At 34.9% G+C, this 18705-nt stretch overlaps 1 protein-coding gene across 1 annotated transcript in view; it reads right to left on the bottom strand.

The window, feature by feature from the left end:
* The window catches only part of LOC107565971 (kelch-like protein 5), a 46618-nt gene that overhangs the window by 7798 nt on the left and 20115 nt on the right, over positions 1–18705 (bottom strand). Inside the window, exons 2-5 of the mRNA XM_016251314.1 lie at positions 18024–18206; positions 12131–12267; positions 10971–11167; positions 8356–8568 (exon numbers count right to left, since the gene is read on the bottom strand). Coding sequence (XP_016106800.1) covers positions 8356–8568; positions 10971–11167; positions 12131–12267; positions 18024–18206 — 730 coding nt within the window. The remainder of the gene's footprint in view (positions 1–8355; positions 8569–10970; positions 11168–12130; positions 12268–18023; positions 18207–18705) is intronic.

The raw sequence follows: 18705 nt of genomic DNA, 5'->3' as shown, positions 1-18705 counted from the left end.
CTGCATTAAGAACAGACAATAACTGAATTAGCCAATAGCGCCAAAAACTACACATTATGAAATCAATATATTTAGAGGAGGGAATATCTTCTCAAAGCAATTTCCCTGTTAGCCTGGTTGCTTACAATTTTTTTTGTACTTGTATTGCATGTAGAATAAAAGTTTACTGTACACAATGTGCAGACTCAATTAATCAGCAATGAAATTGTTATGGATTATTTTCATTATCAATGATTACTAATTTTATTGACTGGTTGACCAAAAAACTGCCCAAACACTTTCCCTACCTGTCATTGGTTGGGCAAAACAAACTCATGCCCCAAACTCACTACAGCATAACCATTCAATTGTTGCAAAATGTACTTTTTAAAACTTTGTTTACTTATTTTTTATCTCAGCAGGATAAACTGTTATAGAATATACTTCCGCTCACTTCAGGGCACCTTTGTGTTTACCATAAACCCACTGCTGTTCAACTGCTTCTCTAAAAAATGAAATCCCATCAGTCATGGTGTCATAAAGACCAAGGAGCTGCTTGCCAACTTCAAGATGTTGATTCATAATGAAGAAGATTAGCTTTAAGATTAGCTAAAAACTTTAAAACTTTCAGACAGGAAAGGTATTTGTAAGAGAGGTGACTTAGACTCTAGCCACAACACTGACAGGTTGCAGAATTATTTGTCTGAAATGAACAAAACAGTCCAGTCATTAACAATCTCATCATAAGTAATAAGGTTTCATTTGAGGTCTGTTTGGCACAAACCAAATAAAGCTCTACAGTACATACAGCTAACACCATGACCAGCCAGCAAGCATGGTGGTGGTGGCAACATCATACTCTAGTGTTGCTTTCAGCAGGGGGAACTGACAAGTTTGGCATCAAGAACAACATGAATAGAGCTAAGTAGATAACATTATTGAGGAACACATGTTTCAGCCAAAGTTTATGGCAGATACTAATTTTCCAGCAGGACAATGGTCCAAAGCACACAGCAAAAACTATGAAAACACAGGCTTAAATCCATTTTAACATCTGTGGTATGACCTAAAAACTGAAGTTCAGGAACTTCGAGTTGGGGAAAATTTGCATTAAAATTTTCATAAGCTCCTACATGCAAAGAAAAGACTAAAAAGAGGGTTAAAATATACTTTATAAAAATGGAAAATGTAAAGCCTTCATCCTTAAATAAATTGTACATTTTGATAAATGGATGCATTTTATGTTGATTTACAAAAGAAATTATGGGTGAAAAAGTATGGTTTCAGATAACCGTTCTACTAATATACACTAACGATTAGGGGTTGACCGATTATCTGCGCCGATATTAAGCATTTTTATGGTTATTGGTATCGGTCATTTTCAAAACCGATTTGCTGATTAATTTATTTCAAAGAATTTAAAAGAAAGTTTTTGTCAGAGCCCTTGTTAATCTTAATTTTTACAATAATTTTCACTTTTACATCAGACATACAGTACATCGGTTTAAAATACCTGTTATCGGTCTACTTGATCTATAATAATCGGTATTGGCCCTGAAAAACACATATCGTTAACCCCTACTAACAATCAAAAATTTGCTATTGATACGTTTTTTTTTTTTAAAGATGCTCCTATATTTTACAAAAAATACAATAAAAACAATAACACTTTGAAATATTATTACAATCTACAATGACTTAAAATGCAATTATCCCTGTGGCAAAGCTGAATTTTCAGTAGACATTACTCCAGTCTACAGTATCGCATGATCCTTCAGGAATCATCTGAATATGCTGATTTGGCACTCAAGAAGCATTTCTTATTATCAATGTTGAAAACAGTTGTGCTGCTTGATATTTTTGTGAAAACCATGATAAATAAATAAGCACATGCCACACAATTCCTGATTGGTCACTGACCTTCAGACTTCTCAAAAAAATCTAATTTGAGGGGGGGAAAAACTCAAAAGAAAATGTAAAGTCTTTTGAGCTTACTTCTGGCACACACAACCTGAAAACATATTTGTAATAAAATATCACATTTTTCAGATTTCCAATAACATAGCACATTTTCTGACAGGAAATCTTTAATGCCACAGCCGCAAAGAGCTACATAATAAACTGGGTTCCAAACCAAACCCTTACCCTCCACTTAAAGACACACTTTGATAACCTGACAGTAGTGAATCCTTCCCAGCTCCTCAGAGCTTGAGGACTCAGGGGACACAATGAAGAGAGGAAACAAGCTTCTGATGAAACTTCTGACAAAAGGTCCTACATACACTTTTTTTAAAGGAGGGAATCCCAGGCAGAGACAGAGCTAGTGTCCCTCTGGGCCTCTAACAGAATGCAGAGACTCTTATATAGGTTACTACTCCTGAGCAAACAAGCCTTTAAGAAGCTAAAACAGCCACACACTCACACACACAACCTGTTTCCTGCTACACTTTCGATGAAACTCTAAATCATTACCACCTCATACATAAACATCACACAGGACATTCTTAATTCTTCTTTCTCTCGTGTCTCTCTTTTTCCCGTAATCCTCTTCAAATGACATCTCTTGTGGCCCTGTTAACGAGTCTTCATTCGTCACATTCATCCTCTCATCTGCCTTGTTTATATCTTCTCTCAGCTGGCTAGTAAATTGAGTACGTTTTAATTAGAGGGGTGTCTTGGATGGCCACAGTAATAACAGCCTAATGTATTCTGCTGCAGTGCTATATCCCCATAGAGACACTTGGTATGATCACACACGGACATACCCACAGTCCAAAATTTGTTTCTTGCCACACCTGACAATGGCAAGTAAAAATTTAGCGCTTTTCACATTACACATGATTTCAAGGCAGCTTTACAGAAACTCGATGTACTGTAGGGTCAGATTTACTAAAAGCTTGTGCCACCTTCAACCCTCTTCTGTCATTAAAAAAAACTACTGTCAGGATTTACCAAAGACGAGCAGTGAAAAAATTAGTGATGAAAAGGCATGGGGACAATTGTTTTTTGTGGCTCATCTTATTGCATATGCATTTGTAGGAGTGTCCCTTTTAGACTTAAAATGCATGTGAGTATTTAAATTAATCACACAACGTGATTTACTAAGGTTTGTGGTACTCAATTTACTGGTATTTGTGCGCTACTTGGGCTAATTTGCGCTGTTCTTGGTAGATCGCATTAGTCATTATGGAAATTCCACACACCACATAAATTTCCACAAATTTCTGGTGAAAAAATCCTTAGAAGACTATTAAAGTTGACGGTTTATACATTTTTATTTCAATAATGCAAAGGTTAGACCAGGGGTATTCAAGTTCAGAGGTCAAGGGGGCCACATTTAAACCACATAACATGCGAAGGGCCACAAATTACAATTTGCACCATATTTTTCAGTTTTACTAATTTAGAAATGCAGTCTTGCTTGTCCATGGCCTATTTAAAATAATACTGAACATGAAATAAAAAATTTAAAAATCTAAAACAAAAAAGTGGATTATTTATTGTTTTGTTATATTATTGCAAAATAAAATACATTCATACATTCAGTAGTAAAACAAACTCAGAATGTTCAAACTCAAAACATTTTTGAGCAAATATAGTTCACAAATTTCTTTAGAGAGAAGTATTATTTTTATGCTCAAAATAGGAAAAAGAGTGCGCATTTCTGAGCGCTAAACATATGTAATGTCTGTTTCATTCATACTCGTGCAGAAACCCCACATATGCATCACAGTAGTAATAGAACTCCTGATGTTCTAGGAAATCCCTAATATGGACAAAGGCATCCAGATATTGCTGTAGCTGAATAAAAAGAAGATAGAAATGCTTTAACTGATCAAACATGAAGACAGTAAACACACGACGGGACAATATATAGTTTATCTGTGTTCTTCAAGCCATCTCTTGTATTTTCATAGTAATAAAGTATATTTATAACTCACTGACGTGATGAAAGCTCCATTCATTGTAAAGAGAGCGCTTTTTGCTTGCTTTTACCTATTCACAATTTGAATAGAAGGTTGTTTTTCATTCTACTAAGAGGACCATCTGCCATTTAATGCAAAGTGTTAGGAGTATCAACTGCATTTAAATGATGCAAACACTGCCTAATATCTGCACTACTTTTGAGTGCAAATTATAATAAAAATACATTAATCTTCAGCATGACGCGGGACACAAAATTAATGCAGATGGGCTGCCTGTTGAGTACCCCGGGTTTAAAGGAACAGTTCACCAAAAAATAAAAAGAGTATTTTTTAAAGTCATATGGGTTTGGAACATAGTAATAAAAAAATTATAAATGAACCCTTTAAGTGGAACTGTGAAAATTATTGTCTAACACCAGGGTACTCAACAGGCGGCCTGCGTATGTTAAATATAAGTTACTCACTTACATTTTTTACTTACATTTAGTGAGCATTGCAATGAACCCTGTACATACTAGAGTTGTTATTGTTTACTTAAACTAAAAACTATGAAAAATTGTTTAGCTGAAATAAAATTACATATAAATATTAAATATAAAATTGAAACATAAAAATGAAAATGAGAATTGTTGCTAAGACAATTTACTGAAATAAGTTTAAGCTGAAGTACTAAAATTATTAAAACGAAAATAAAAATAAAAGGCATATATCGTAAAAAAAAAATAATAATGACAAAAAAATGACAAAATTACTAAAACTTAAATTAAAATGAAAACTAAAAATATAAAAATAAGAGCTAATTCAATAATCTTCAATCACCTTAATAAACACTACAATAGTATATAAATAATACTAAAATAACACTACAAACCACCTTGCAAGTGCAAATGCATGCAGATAGCCACACAACACATTCAGCACATCCTGAAATGAAACGATATAATTTCATCAGCATTTGTTTTATACAGCCATGCTTGAGATATGAATCTGTATGTACTGTATATCCGTGTGTGCAAACCATCATCAAGTACCATCTCACTGAATCCATAATCACATCCATCACTGCCTCAGAAAACAGTTTTCTAGTTAGAGCTTGAATATTCCACCCATACAACACCACCTCCACCTCCTCAGTCTCTGCTTTCACCTCCCTCCCACTCCCTATCCATCAACCCCATACTTCTTTATCTCCACTCCTCCCTTTCTCCTTCTCCTCTTTGTACTTAAAACAAAAGCTAATCATTTCCACCTCTTTCATAAAAGTGCCCACGTCACATAGAGTGAACAAGTGCATCTCTCATGAACCAAAATCGATCATCTCCCCTGAACATGATGAATACTGAGGAAACGTGGTGAAGTGAAATGAATGCTCTGGAGTTAGGATGGCTGGACGATGGCTTATAGGTTTTTGCTTCACTGGAAAGCACAGAACAACCTGCGATTTACATTTAGATGGAACTGAACAAACTCTGCTCAGCCAGCCACGAGTGGGAGAACGCTCGCCTGGAATTATTGAAATATTTCTTTTTTTTCACCTTAGAAAAAGGGGGGACGAGGAAGCTGGAATGGTAGAAAGAGAGAAAAAGCGAGGAGAGGGAGTTCAGTGGAATCCATCATGCATTTAAAATGGAAAAAAAGAGCAAAGCTTTGAGCTCCGATGGGAAAGAAGCTCAATTCAACTGCATATCAATGTGAATATCATGTCCTGCACCTACAGACTACAGTGCATGACAATAATATCAAACACTGCAGTAGGGCTCCACAATCGTATAAATAACCAAGATTACAATGACATCTGCGGAAATTAACAAGTCTGCTCCCGTTGCATCAAAATGTGTGTTTTCTAATGACAACCAGTCGTAATGAGCAAGATTTAAGAGGTCTAATCCACAGATGTGTGTTTTATGTTTTACTTCTGATCGTCGTGGCACACAAAAATTTATGGTGAAAGAGACATCAAACCTGACATGCGAAACAAATTTTACAACCAAAACACTGGCTGAATTTTTGGAATTTCTATAGTTAGGCCAATGTTACAATGTACACAGTACAATATACACTACACTGCAAGTAAGCAATTTGAAAAAAACTACAACACTCCGATTATAATCAGTGTAAATAAGATTTGTTCTGCAGTTTAACAAGCTTTGTTAATTATACAAGTGTGCTCTACGTGAATAATGTGAATAACATTGTTTTACGTTCTGTTTTTGTAGACTGTTTAGGCATTAGGTTACAGCAATAGGCATATATAAAAGCCAATAAAGTAATTCAGGAACACAGTTCTCAGCTTCTTTTGTATATGTAGCCTACATAAAATATTTGCAACTGCTCCATACACAATAACACAAACGCAAAAAATACTTCAATTCTATAAATCATAGTGAATAATCATAATTACAATATCAACACTGGGAAAAAATATCATAATTTGAACAGTAAAAGTAAAAATTCTTAAGTAAAAGCCTGTTAAATCGCTTAATGGTAATTTACTCTATTACAATGAAAAGCTGTAATAGATCTACTGGGACATAATTTTAGAGTAAAATAACTTTAAATGTACAGATTTTGTAAGTAAAAAAAATTCATTCCTAGAATTATCAGTGTGACACCTCACATTTGATGTTTTTTCATTTAAATTTCGTAATTTTTTTCTTATTAGTTATGTGCATTTGGAATGTTTGTTACATTCTATGTTGGTAAGTTAATTTTTATTGCATTATTTTAGTGTCATGTGTTTTATCATGGTGATGACACCATACACCTTCTGTATAGTAGTATGTACTTTGGTATATTAACATTATTGCAGTTAATGAATGAAATTAAACGCAAAATGTTGTACCATATTCTTTTATGACAACCACAACTGCTGTTTTTTATCATAAATTAACTGATTTTGTTTTTACAGTGAAAGGAAATGATCAATGCAATGCAATAACGAACCTGTTTAAAACAGACAAACATTAATTTACGTATTTTATGCATTTTTAACTTTTCAGTGGAGTGTGTGTACATGTGTGAGAAGGGAAAAATGTGATAAGGGAAAGAGACACAACAACAACATCCTTATCACACTCTCCAGGCTCCAAATGCATCCCATCATTGAGTACACAGCCTCACAGCCCAGCAGAACAGCACTGACCTTCACACACACATAAAGACCACAGATACTATAAGGGCCAAATGCTCTACGCGAGCACAAAGACAAACGCTTCTAGCAACACAAGCTAATTTTTATGCATTAACACACAAAATGTGTCAAAATGCAATTCATAAATGACATGTTTGATTCCATAATGGAAATTAAAGAGATAGGACCAAAAAATGTTTGGTTACCCACATTCTTCAAAATATCTTATTTTTCATTCAGCAAAAGAAAGAAACTCATATATGTCTGGAACAACTTGAGGGTGACAGAATGACAGAATATTTATTTTTAAGTGAACTATCCCTTTAAGAGTAATGTGGCTTATTGCACAATTTTGCCCTAACGATCCCCAAAATTTGTCTGAAATGCCAAAATCATATAAATGACACAATGCACCTGTATGCATGTGATGCTAGTTATCCATTCACATCTGTATTAGCACACACTACTGTTGAAAAGTTTTGGATCAGTAAGATTTTTTCATAGTTTTGAAAACAAAATCTCTTGTGCTCAACAAAGCTGCATTTATTTGATCAGAAATAAACAGTAAAAATTGTGAAACGTTATTACAATTTAAAATAACTGTTTTATATTTTAAAATGTTATTTATTCCTGTGATGGCAAAGCTGATTTTTCAGCAGCCATTACTCCAGTCTTTAGTGTCACATGATCCTTCAGAAATCATTCTAATATGCTCATTTAGTGGAAATGTATTCTTTCATGAATAGAAAGTTCAAAAGAACAGCATATATTTAAATCTTCTGTAACATTATAGTTGTCTTTACTGTCATGTTTGATCAATTTAATGCATCCTTGCTAAATAAAAGTTTTAATTTATTTTATTTATTTATTTATGACCCCACACTTTGTGTTTGCATTTACAAAGCTCAACATGAGTCATAAGTCCAGTTTTTCAATGATAGCCAATTTCCAAAAAGAAAATATGGTTCTTATGCTCTTCAAAACTTGATATTAACTGGATCACACCGACAAATACAGCTGTATATAAAGAAAAAGTTCCTGGGGATGTTACAAATATGAGCCAAATATATCAAATATGAGACTGTTTAGCATTCTACTGCAAAACTTCAAGAAGCACAGGAGCATTAATTACTGTGACTGACTGACTGAATTACTGACAGATCTTTCAATTAACTGATTAGCTGATACATGAATTAATGCAGATTAATGATTTTCTTATGTGGATTTACGGTATACTGATCAAGCTGTCTGAACAAGTAACAGCACAGCAGAATAAAAGACAGGTTGACTGATGGACAGATGGATGTATGGTTGACTGACCTGTGGTTTAAGCAGGGGTAGGCGGATGTGAGCGAGAAGAGCAGGAAGCTGTGATTGACGAGAGGAAGCATCATGGCGGACCCAGCTAAGCAGGGCTGTTACCACGGATTCCTCTTCTGGAACGTTCATGTCATCAGAAGCTAAAAGCTTCTCCACCTCACATGCAGGCAAGAGCAGAAACTCCTGATGCCTCATGACCTCCATGAAGTGCTCCTACAGAGAGAGAGAGAGAGAGAGAGAGATTATCTGGATTGGTTGATGGATTTGAGGATGTGGTTGTCAAAGCATAGACCATCAGAGTCTGTGTCTGTGTGACTAATGGTCTTTCAGCATAGCAACATACAAAACACAGTGAGTGTGCACTCCTCTAAGTCGATGTGACAGACGGCATCTACCAAGTAAAGAAATGAACATACAGATATAAGGGGTGGATCAGTGGCATGTTATGTTTAGATCAGGTTTGGGCTTGTAGATGTTTAGCCACAGAAACACAGTTTATGGCAGTGCAACCTTGTACAATAACACAATTATCATAATACTGGACATTGTTGAACAACACTGTGGAACAACAGCATATTATAACGGCATGATACAGGCTACAAAATGTGTAGTAATTATGATTAAATATAACCAAGTAACAATTTCTATATTAAATACACAAACATCCTATAGTTCAAAAGTTTTTTTTTTTTGTAAAAGATATGAATATTTTATTCAGCAAAGATGCTGACATTTATATTATTTTATATTATTTTACTGCTGACATTTATAACAGTATTTTATAAAAACAAATATTTATTGAAAAATAATAGATTTTTAGATATGCTGTTATTTGTAAATGCTACTGCTTATGTTAGCTTTTAATATACGGTTTTATAAAGATTTAATACAGTACGGCAACTGCACATGCATTCATGTTTAACGCTTCTCATAGCTATGTGAAAATAAGTGTATAATTGGAACAGTTAATTGCTGGAGCTGAGCTGAATGAGAGAGAGAGAGAGATGCAGAGCGTGTGCAGAGCAGGGGGACGCGAGGAACAGTATTGAGAACCGCTGCTTTAGAACATTGATTTTGAAACTTGTGAATCCAGTAGTATCGTTAGAAAACAGAATCGCGAATCATATATGAATGGATTTTTACATGCACCTCTAGTTTTCTCGTCCTCTTCTCTAAAGCAGTGCAGCATGGCCTCGCCCCCTTTGCTGCCTTTCCCCGAGGGCGGGGTTTATCTGGGTTTGTGACGTCACAAACCTGGGAAGTAACTTGTTGTAGTCCCTACCAGCCGTTTTTGTAGGCATTAAACCACCAGAATTTTAAAAGACGATATCTCCGTTTGCATTGAACTTTCAGATTCGTAACTTTGCAGGTATTGTTAATGCTCAAACAGCAACATTACACACTAACTAACGTTAAAAAAGTGAAATCGCAATCAACCACCCTTTTTAAAAAAACTTCCCAAACTTTGAACAGAAGTTACATACTCAACACACACAAATACATACATACATTTATATTGCATTTATAATCATATCACATTTAACCCAAGCTATTTATACAATTTTTATTGATTTTAGCAACTTAATAGGAGACAATAACAATTATCCAACAAAGACGTACCACACTCACACAGCATAGACTAGTAATTTTTGTTTAGGACCCAGATTTCTGAAATGTATTCTCCTCCCTGATATTAATATTTATTTTGCTATATTAACGATGCATGATTATACTGTCATTCACGTTTTAGAATTTGTATTTTGCTTTTTTTCCCCTGCTTTCTCTGCAGATTTGCTACCTAACGTGTCCACACATATCAGAAAGAGAAAGAGAGCAGTAATACAAATTTACAATGGAACTGGACATCATTGCATTGTAGGGGGAAGGGAGGGATGAAATAAGAACAAGGGAAGGAAAGTCAGATAGGAAACAGAGGCACTGATGGAAAATGGAATACAAGTTTTTAGTGCAGTCTCCATGACAACCCCCCTGTTGTGAACTGTGGGCGGGCTATTATGGGTTATATTTTCTTGAATGAGTTTCCCTCAGGAGCAGTGGAACATCAAACGCTGAGCGGAAAATTTGTGAAGAGGACCAGTAGCATGTCCAATTAAACACACTCGCCTTGTTCATGGAACTTTTTCAGCACCAGTGCTTCAACGGCTGTTAAAACGGGCTCAATTACCCACTCATAAACCCACAGACACAGGCACAGACAGCCAGATGGACACAGACCCCTATATATGAATACAAACACACACACACTCACTGAGGTAGCCGCCCACACTGAAGGACGAACAAAAAAAAGCAGCGTGTCTGTAAGTTTATGCAATAATGTCCTCTAATTCTCTTCCAAGTTTTTGACACAGTGAACTGCGGATGATAAATCCCTCAGTGTGCGCTTGGTTGGGAGGAGGACAAACAAAGAAGAATGAAGGAAAAGTGATAAAAGAAGAAAAATGAGGCAGAGAGAGAGGGGTGCTCACTGAAGATAAAAAACAAAGAGGTTTAGTATTCACTTTTTCTGGAGTAGAAACTCCTTGTGACTTTGCAAGCATATAATTTGTTCTAATTAAGTCGGTTTGTAACTATTCTGAATGTGTGTGTTTGCTCACCATGGTGTAGTTGTGTGCCACCTTATGGAGGTCCAGGCAACCCTGAGCATCGGCAAAAGATCGAATGCCCAGACAATTGGAGGGATGGAGTTGTTTCATTAGATAACTGCAGCAGGCCTGAACCACCGCAGACAGCTGCAGAAGACAGGCAGCCGACAACAAACTCTCTATTGTGTCTTCTCTCAACTCCAAACGCCCTGTTGAAAGACAGACAGATTTTCCATGTGTAATTGCTGTTAATGACTGTGTATTTATTTAGAACTGGTTTAAGGTTTGGGGTCAGCAAGATTTTTTTTATTTTTTTTTTATTCAAGTACAATGCATTAATTTGATCAAAATTGACAGTAAAAACGTACAAAAGATTTCTATTTCAAATAAATGCTGTGGTTTTAGCTTTCTATATACCAAAGAATCTATTATGGTTTCCACAGAAATATTAAGCAGCACAGCTGTTTTTAATGATAAATGTAAGAAATGGTTATTGAGCACCAAATCAGCATATTCCAATGATTTCTTTAGGATCATGTGACTCTGAAGACCAAAGTAATTGCTGCTGAAAATTCTCAAGAATAAATTACATTTAAAAATATTACTACAAATTAAAATGACTGTTTTCTATTTTAATATATGTCACAATATTACTGTTTTAATTGCAATTTTTGTCAAATAAACGCAGCCCGTTAGTTCACAAGAGACTTCCTAAAACATAAAATCGTACAGACCCCAATCTTTTAAATGGTAGCTTTAGATACATATTAGATATCAGCTTAAAATTAATATTTAATTGCACATGATAATTTCCCAAGGTTACATTAAAATTACATTTGTATGTATGAATCTTTCAACCTAAAATTGATATTTAAATACAATAAATCATTAATATTTTATCAACACTAAATGTAATCTTTAAAGGATTAGCTACAATATTTAAAATTAATATTGGTTTTCCATTCTTTCAATTATAATGTTGTAATTGCTAGCTTTTAAAGGAATTTTATTTTTAGTGCACTTTCTTTCTTTTTTTTGCACAGAATAGAAATATCAGCCATAATATCAAAATCATTTTCGGCTTTTTGGTATTAGTATAGTAGTAGTATAATGTGTTAGTATATGTGTGCATGTGTATATCTAACCAAACATTCTTCCAGATAAACACACACCTGTGTAAGCATACTGTACCAAGACCCATAATGCATCTGGATCCACACCCTCCATTTTGATCTCTTCTTGTTTTGCCTCTCGGACATCACTGGTGAACATGGCCGCAAAGTAATCGGACACGGAGGAAAGAACCAGTCTGAGATAGAGAGAGAGAGAGAGACTATGATATGATATCTCACTGAGTGCCCACATGCTTTTACATGCTCTCATTTTTCACGCATACTGTACATCTTCTGGATCACTGAAATAGACACTTTTGTGTGCTGCGGGTAAAGCATGATAAAAAGTTGGAAAAGAAAACAGACAGACTAGAGAAACAGAGACTGATCGAGTGGGAGAGAGATTACAGTACGAGACAGGATTTGAGGATCTGTTAACTGAAGCATGGTAAAATGAGGATTTCCTATTCAAATCCAGCTCTGCAGACAAAGATATTCACATACATACACACACACACACACACACACACACTTAGTCAAAGCTTGCGGCTTTAAATCTATTAGACTCATAGCCAAAATGCTAATTACTATATCAAAGAGCTGAGTGTGTGTGAGTGTGTGTGTGTGTGTGTGTGAGCTTGTATTACTGCTTGAAAGGAAAGGCAGGTCTGTTTTTGTTTGCTTTACGTATTAAGTTACTGAGCAATTTTGTTGTTCTGCTTAAGTGTATGCTGGTTGTTTTAAATAAGATTAATAAAAAAATGTGTTAAGTCATTTACATTAATCAAATCGGATTACCAACTGACAGCCAGTAAACCTTATAAACTCGAAATCAACATTCAACTAGAAATGAAAAAAGGGCTTTGTAGATCATAGCTGTCTGAGATGGCGAATGGGAAAATGGTTTGTGTAACATTAGCAACACATTATTAGCTGCTTGATAATGTAGTCAAGCCAAAGGCTAATGATATCAATTACCATTACGTGTCTAAGGTTGTGGATTACCATTCTGATACACTGACTTGTAGATAACCCTGCATAATTTGCTCTTCCCTTCGTTCGGAATCAGTTTCAAACACATGGCTGAACTATTGCCACTTGCCATTGTATAGAGTTTACTACATCAGTTAGCCGAGGTAAAGTGAAGCATGTGGTTTGAGCTGGTGTGATTGTGTGGAGGTGGGGGTTAATTTGCATGTTCATGATTAACTAAATGATGTACAGGTGAAGAGCAGGGTCAGAAATAATCTTTTCCATTAAGGGGCAATATTTGCCCCCTGGAACTGTTTACCAAGGGCTTTTTTTTTTACCTTTGCAAGGTTTTTTTTAAAGGATTAGCTCATTCAAGAATTAAAATTTCCTGATAATTTACTCACCCCCACGTCATCCAAGAACTTCATGTCTTTTTTTCTTCAGTCGAAAAGTAATTAAGGCTTTTGAGGAAAACATTCCAGGATTTTTCTCCATATAGTGGACTTCAATGGGGATCAATGGGTTGAAGGTCCAAATTTCAATGCAGCTTCAAAGGGCTCTACGCAATCCCAGCCGATGAATAAGGGTCTTTTCTAGCAAAACGATTGGTCATTAGTCAAAAAATAATAATAATTTAAATACTTTTTAACCACAAATGCTCGTCTTGCACTAGCTCGACCTCACGCATTACTTAATCATGATAGAAAGGTCACGCGTGACATCGGCGGAAGTACCGATCCAGTGTTTACAAAGCGAACGTGCAAAGAAAATCAAATGCCCCTTTACAAAAAAAAGCTAAAACAACAATGTTGGATGATTTTGAAGTTGGAGGAGAAAATGAGATGAGGGTTTTCACCCAACCCTACCTTTTTGAACCGAAATACAGATGAAGAACTAACCACGCGTGACCTTTCCAACATGATTACGTAACGCATGAAGTTGCACATGCGCATCACAGAGCTAGTGCACGATGAGAATTTGTGGTTAAAAAGTATATCAATTTTTATTTTTTGATCATTTCACTAGATAAGACCCTTATTCCTCGGCTGGTATCGTGTAGAGCCTTTTGAAGCTGAATTGAAACTGCAATTATAAGCTTCAACCAGTTGGCTCCCACTGAAGTCCACTATATGGAGAAAAATCCTGGTATGTTGTCCTCAAAAATCTCAATTTCTTTTCGACTGTAGAAAGAAAGACATGAACATCTTGGATGACATGGGGGTGAGTAAATTATCAGGAAATTTTTATTCTGGAAGCGAACTAATCCTTTAATGTCAAATACATTTAACCAGTTACTTGAATCAATCACAATACACTGTTACTAATAAAAAAAATTTATATCAAAAGCCATCTTTACATTGCCAAGGTTAAACAGAAGCTACATACTGTTTAATGCTGCTCATGTACATGTATTTACACAAAAATTGTAATGTAATAATGTAAATAGCCTATAAATTTATTTTTTTTAAAAGAGAGGGTGAAGCTGCAAAGTCATGACAAAATCATTATTGTTGATTATTGCTCTTGAGTATTGTAATAATAATTAGAATTGATGATTAACAGAAAGTATTTTGTGAGGAAAATAATGTCATATTCTGGCTACAGACTAAAGAACTGTTTATGCATTTGTTTAGTGCTTTTGATGGGTTAGAAAACCGAGACTTCACATTGGGTATTTCTGCAGTATGAAAAACAAAATGGCTATACTGTAAATGTAATGCTGCACTTAATGCTTTTCAAACGTTTTTCATGCATTTCACTTTCATCATGACAGCCGTAATAGATATAGAGTAATTGTGCAGGGGAAGTTTTTGCCCTGGTTCAAATCTTATTGTTAACTGGTTACCAGCACTTAAAAATTGTGTTTTCACTTTGGAACAGCTGAAAGGGAATTTGTTCCCGATTTCTGATTTCAAAAAAAGTAAAAATGAGATTGTGTGAATTCATATGAATTTAATATGAATCTGCCAAAACATAAAATTGTTACGAATTGCCTTGAGATGTGTTGCTTTGCCACCTCCCACTTCAAAACTCGCTCTGGCACCACTGGAAGCAGGTGCATTCAAACATAGATATATGGAAACATCTGAAGCTGGTAATGGTGAATACTCATGCAAGAATATGATGAAAGAGAAGTAATGAGGGGAAAGAAGAAAAGAGAAAGAAAGGGATCACAAATGAGGCTTCAGCAGAGAAGCGGGGAGTGAAAGTACATTAGAAACTGTGAGATTCATTTAGCAGCATGAGTAACACTCGGCATTTGTCCTCTGCCACTCTCCTTTACTCTCTCTTTCTGCACTTTCATCACTGAGCAGATTGCTTTTAAACCTTTCACTTTACACGCAAGCAAAATAATCTAGCAGTTTTCTGTTTTTACTCATATTAGAGTGTCACTGAATAACTGATTCAGCTTTCTTGTAAGCTCTTTCTGAGAGATGGCAGCCTGAAAGTCTGTGCTAAAGCAAGAGTTTAGGGATTTTAGGTTGCAGATGGTGCTCTAGATAGAAAAAGGACAATGGCTATTCACTATTAAGTGTATGTGTGTGCATTTGTGCATCATTATAAATGAAACAGCAGCAAAACCCTCCAGCTGCCTGAGGCAGCCCTGCAATCAGCAGAACTATGCCATCAACAAACACGTGGAAACAACATCAAGAGAAGGGTAAATTAATGACGGAGAGGAGAGAATGAGCAGATCGCAGAAGAATAGAGGGATGGAATGCCAAGGTGCTGCTATACAATGGTGATTTTTAAATTAGAGAAATGTTTCTGCCCCCTATATATGGTTTTGAAGTATAGCGCTTGTTAACACTTACAGTTAATATATTTTCAGTGCTATTAAACTTTTATTCAATTTGACAACATAAACGCTACATTCTATTCCATGTGTTTACCAAAAACTGATTGGATCAGAGCTGACACACACAGAAGTCCCTAGCGAAGCATGCGTTTCTAAGTAAATAATGAAGACAGACCATTTCTATGGGTAATTTATTTATAAATCAAAACAAATAAGACGTTTAATGAAGGTAAAGTCATTTGCATTATTTCTACGGTGGAATTTAACTTGTTCCCATGAGTGAAAGACTGTCATGCATAGAAATGTTAAAGTGAAAATTACATCTGTAAAGTGATGCGAAAGTTGTTTTATTATTAAATTCTGTGACTGTATTTCCTGTGCATTTTAATGCAGTTTGAGAAATAAAACCTTGTTTTCTATGAGTGAGATGAGAATGTTGTTACAAGAATCTCATTATTACAAATAGGCCTATTATTTAGTTTCCTTTAAAAACATTCAAGTAACGTTGTAATTATGGGGGGGTTGTAATTATTTCTTTGTATATTTCCCAATGCAGCTGAAACTGTTTGAAGAGAAGTGTGGAAGATAAGAACAGAAGTGTAATTTATTGTAAGATTTTGATGATGATCATTATTTGAGAGTCAGTTTATTGGGTGTCATTACCCAAACCAGTGAGTTTGTAATATTTTAATTCAATATGGAAACAAAAAAAAGCACCCTATCCCAGCTTGCAAAAAGTATCAACACTAAATGGCTGATAAAGGTCATGAAACTGAAATAAATTGTGATATTTTTGCAAACTGGGATAGTGTGTGAGATTTTTTTATGCATTTGTGTATGAAGGACTGAATTTTGATTTAGTTCATACACTGGAATCACATACTAAAAAAAAACAAAAACAAAGAAACTCAATGAGCTAGATTTAGACCTCAAGAGACTAAGCTTGGAAAATGTTTATAAAAATGCAAAAACAGCACGAGTGGAAAGCTGAGGAACGGTGGGGGGGGGATTTTTTGTTTCATTTTAATAACCAATAACAGTATAAAATATTCTCATATGCAACAAAATACTCAAATATTTTGTTATATAACTTTTCTAACCTATGTTATGCATATTCACAATATATTACACAATACACAAAGATCATTTTATATCTGTAACTGAATATACACATAAATACAGAGTGATTTGCATTTGTACTCTGTCTCTGAAATTAAAATATATGCGAACATACTTTTGAGACTGTTATTCCACAACACTGATTCACGAATATAAGTATCTTAATCATTTAACACACAGACACACAGTAAGAATGGATGCTGTTTGTGTCTGAGGTCACATCTCAAATGTGCACCTCTCCATAAATCTAGAAACTCTCACATGAAAAATTGTTGTTGAACGGCTGTCAAGCCATCAGCGTCACACGGGATTCTTGCTTGTCAAATGCCACACCTATCATGAATAATATCAAAATCTGGTGTATGTATTCAGTGCAGTGCAAATCTAAAACATGCACGTCACAACTACACAACATTCGCTCATTATTAATTTCAAACTCAGAAGTTGAAAATAGTCTAAAATTAACCACTTTCCCTTTCAAACAACAGAAAAAGACACACATTTGAATTTTTTTATAATATTTTGGTTTTCAATTTCAATTTAGGTGTAGTTATTTTAAATTGGGCCTAAATAAAGTATAAATTCGGTCGTTCTGTCTCTGTTCCGTCTCTATAACAGACACTACACTTTATCAAAAAACATATATAACATGACAGTTTCAAAAGTCCAAAGTTTTATTCGTCAAATTCAGAAACTGCAGTACTTGCTGACAATGAACTGTGCTATAAATGTGCCACTGTTGCTACATTCAGCAGTAAACTGTAACTACTATCACTCATCTCCAGGGCATTTATGATTCAGCAACATGGACTGGATCTACTCAGATCTTGTCAGAGGCCCCACACTGAAGAAAAACCTGTCACTGGATTTACTTAAGTTTTAGGGTGTAGATTGAAGCTATTTGGTTCAGCTAAATGAGAATGTGATATCATTTGTATGATCTTTACAATGTTTCACAGAGAAGGCTCCACCATTATTTGCAGCACACTGGTTTTGTGTTTCTGCTTTAGGGTTAGGTTGTGATTTCAGTGAACCAAATGTGTGTACTGTTTTTTTTGTTACCTGTGTGCTGGTATTCTGCGGTCTCCGGCGAGGAGGACAACATCACAGAGTTTCCTGGTCCTCAGGTAGGCCTCCATGCGTCTGAAGGTGTGTTCAGCATGACTGTGTGCCTCGAAATGTTCATCTGACACACACGGCTCCATCGACGCACATGAGGACAAAGTCGCACTGCTGTTAGATGTCCTGAAAAACACACATGCACTGGGTTAGAAAATTCACATAGCAAATTTGAACCGCACTGTTTGATGAAAAATATGTGTTTATTATAGTCTTTGTATATGTTCTTTTTTTAAGTATTATTAATAATTTATTATTCATATTTTGTAAACACTGAATTAACCAAATTTCCAAAGATATTTAATCAGACAAGATTTTGTCATTATTATTCTCAAGTGGTTGCAGGATGACATAGAAGTATTTAAATTAGTGCTGTCAAGCGATTAATCGCAATTAATCGCATCCAAAATAAAAGTTTTTGTTTACATAATATATGTGTGTATACTGTATATATAAATACAAACACATGCATGTATATATTTAAGAAAAATATTTTATGTTTATATATTAAATATATTTATATATATATATATATATAAATATCTAAATGTATATACATGTAAATATTTTCAAAATATATACTGTATGTGTGTGTATTTATATATACATAATAAATATACACAGT

Source organism: Sinocyclocheilus grahami, unplaced genomic scaffold (assembly GCF_001515645.1).
Source record: "Sinocyclocheilus grahami isolate Dianchi unplaced genomic scaffold, SAMN03320097.WGS_v1.1 scaffold1037.1, whole genome shotgun sequence".
Taxonomy (NCBI): domain Eukaryota; kingdom Metazoa; phylum Chordata; class Actinopteri; order Cypriniformes; family Cyprinidae; genus Sinocyclocheilus; species Sinocyclocheilus grahami.
The sequence above is the reverse complement of the archived record's forward strand: the minus strand, read 5'-3'. Positions and strand labels throughout refer to the sequence as shown.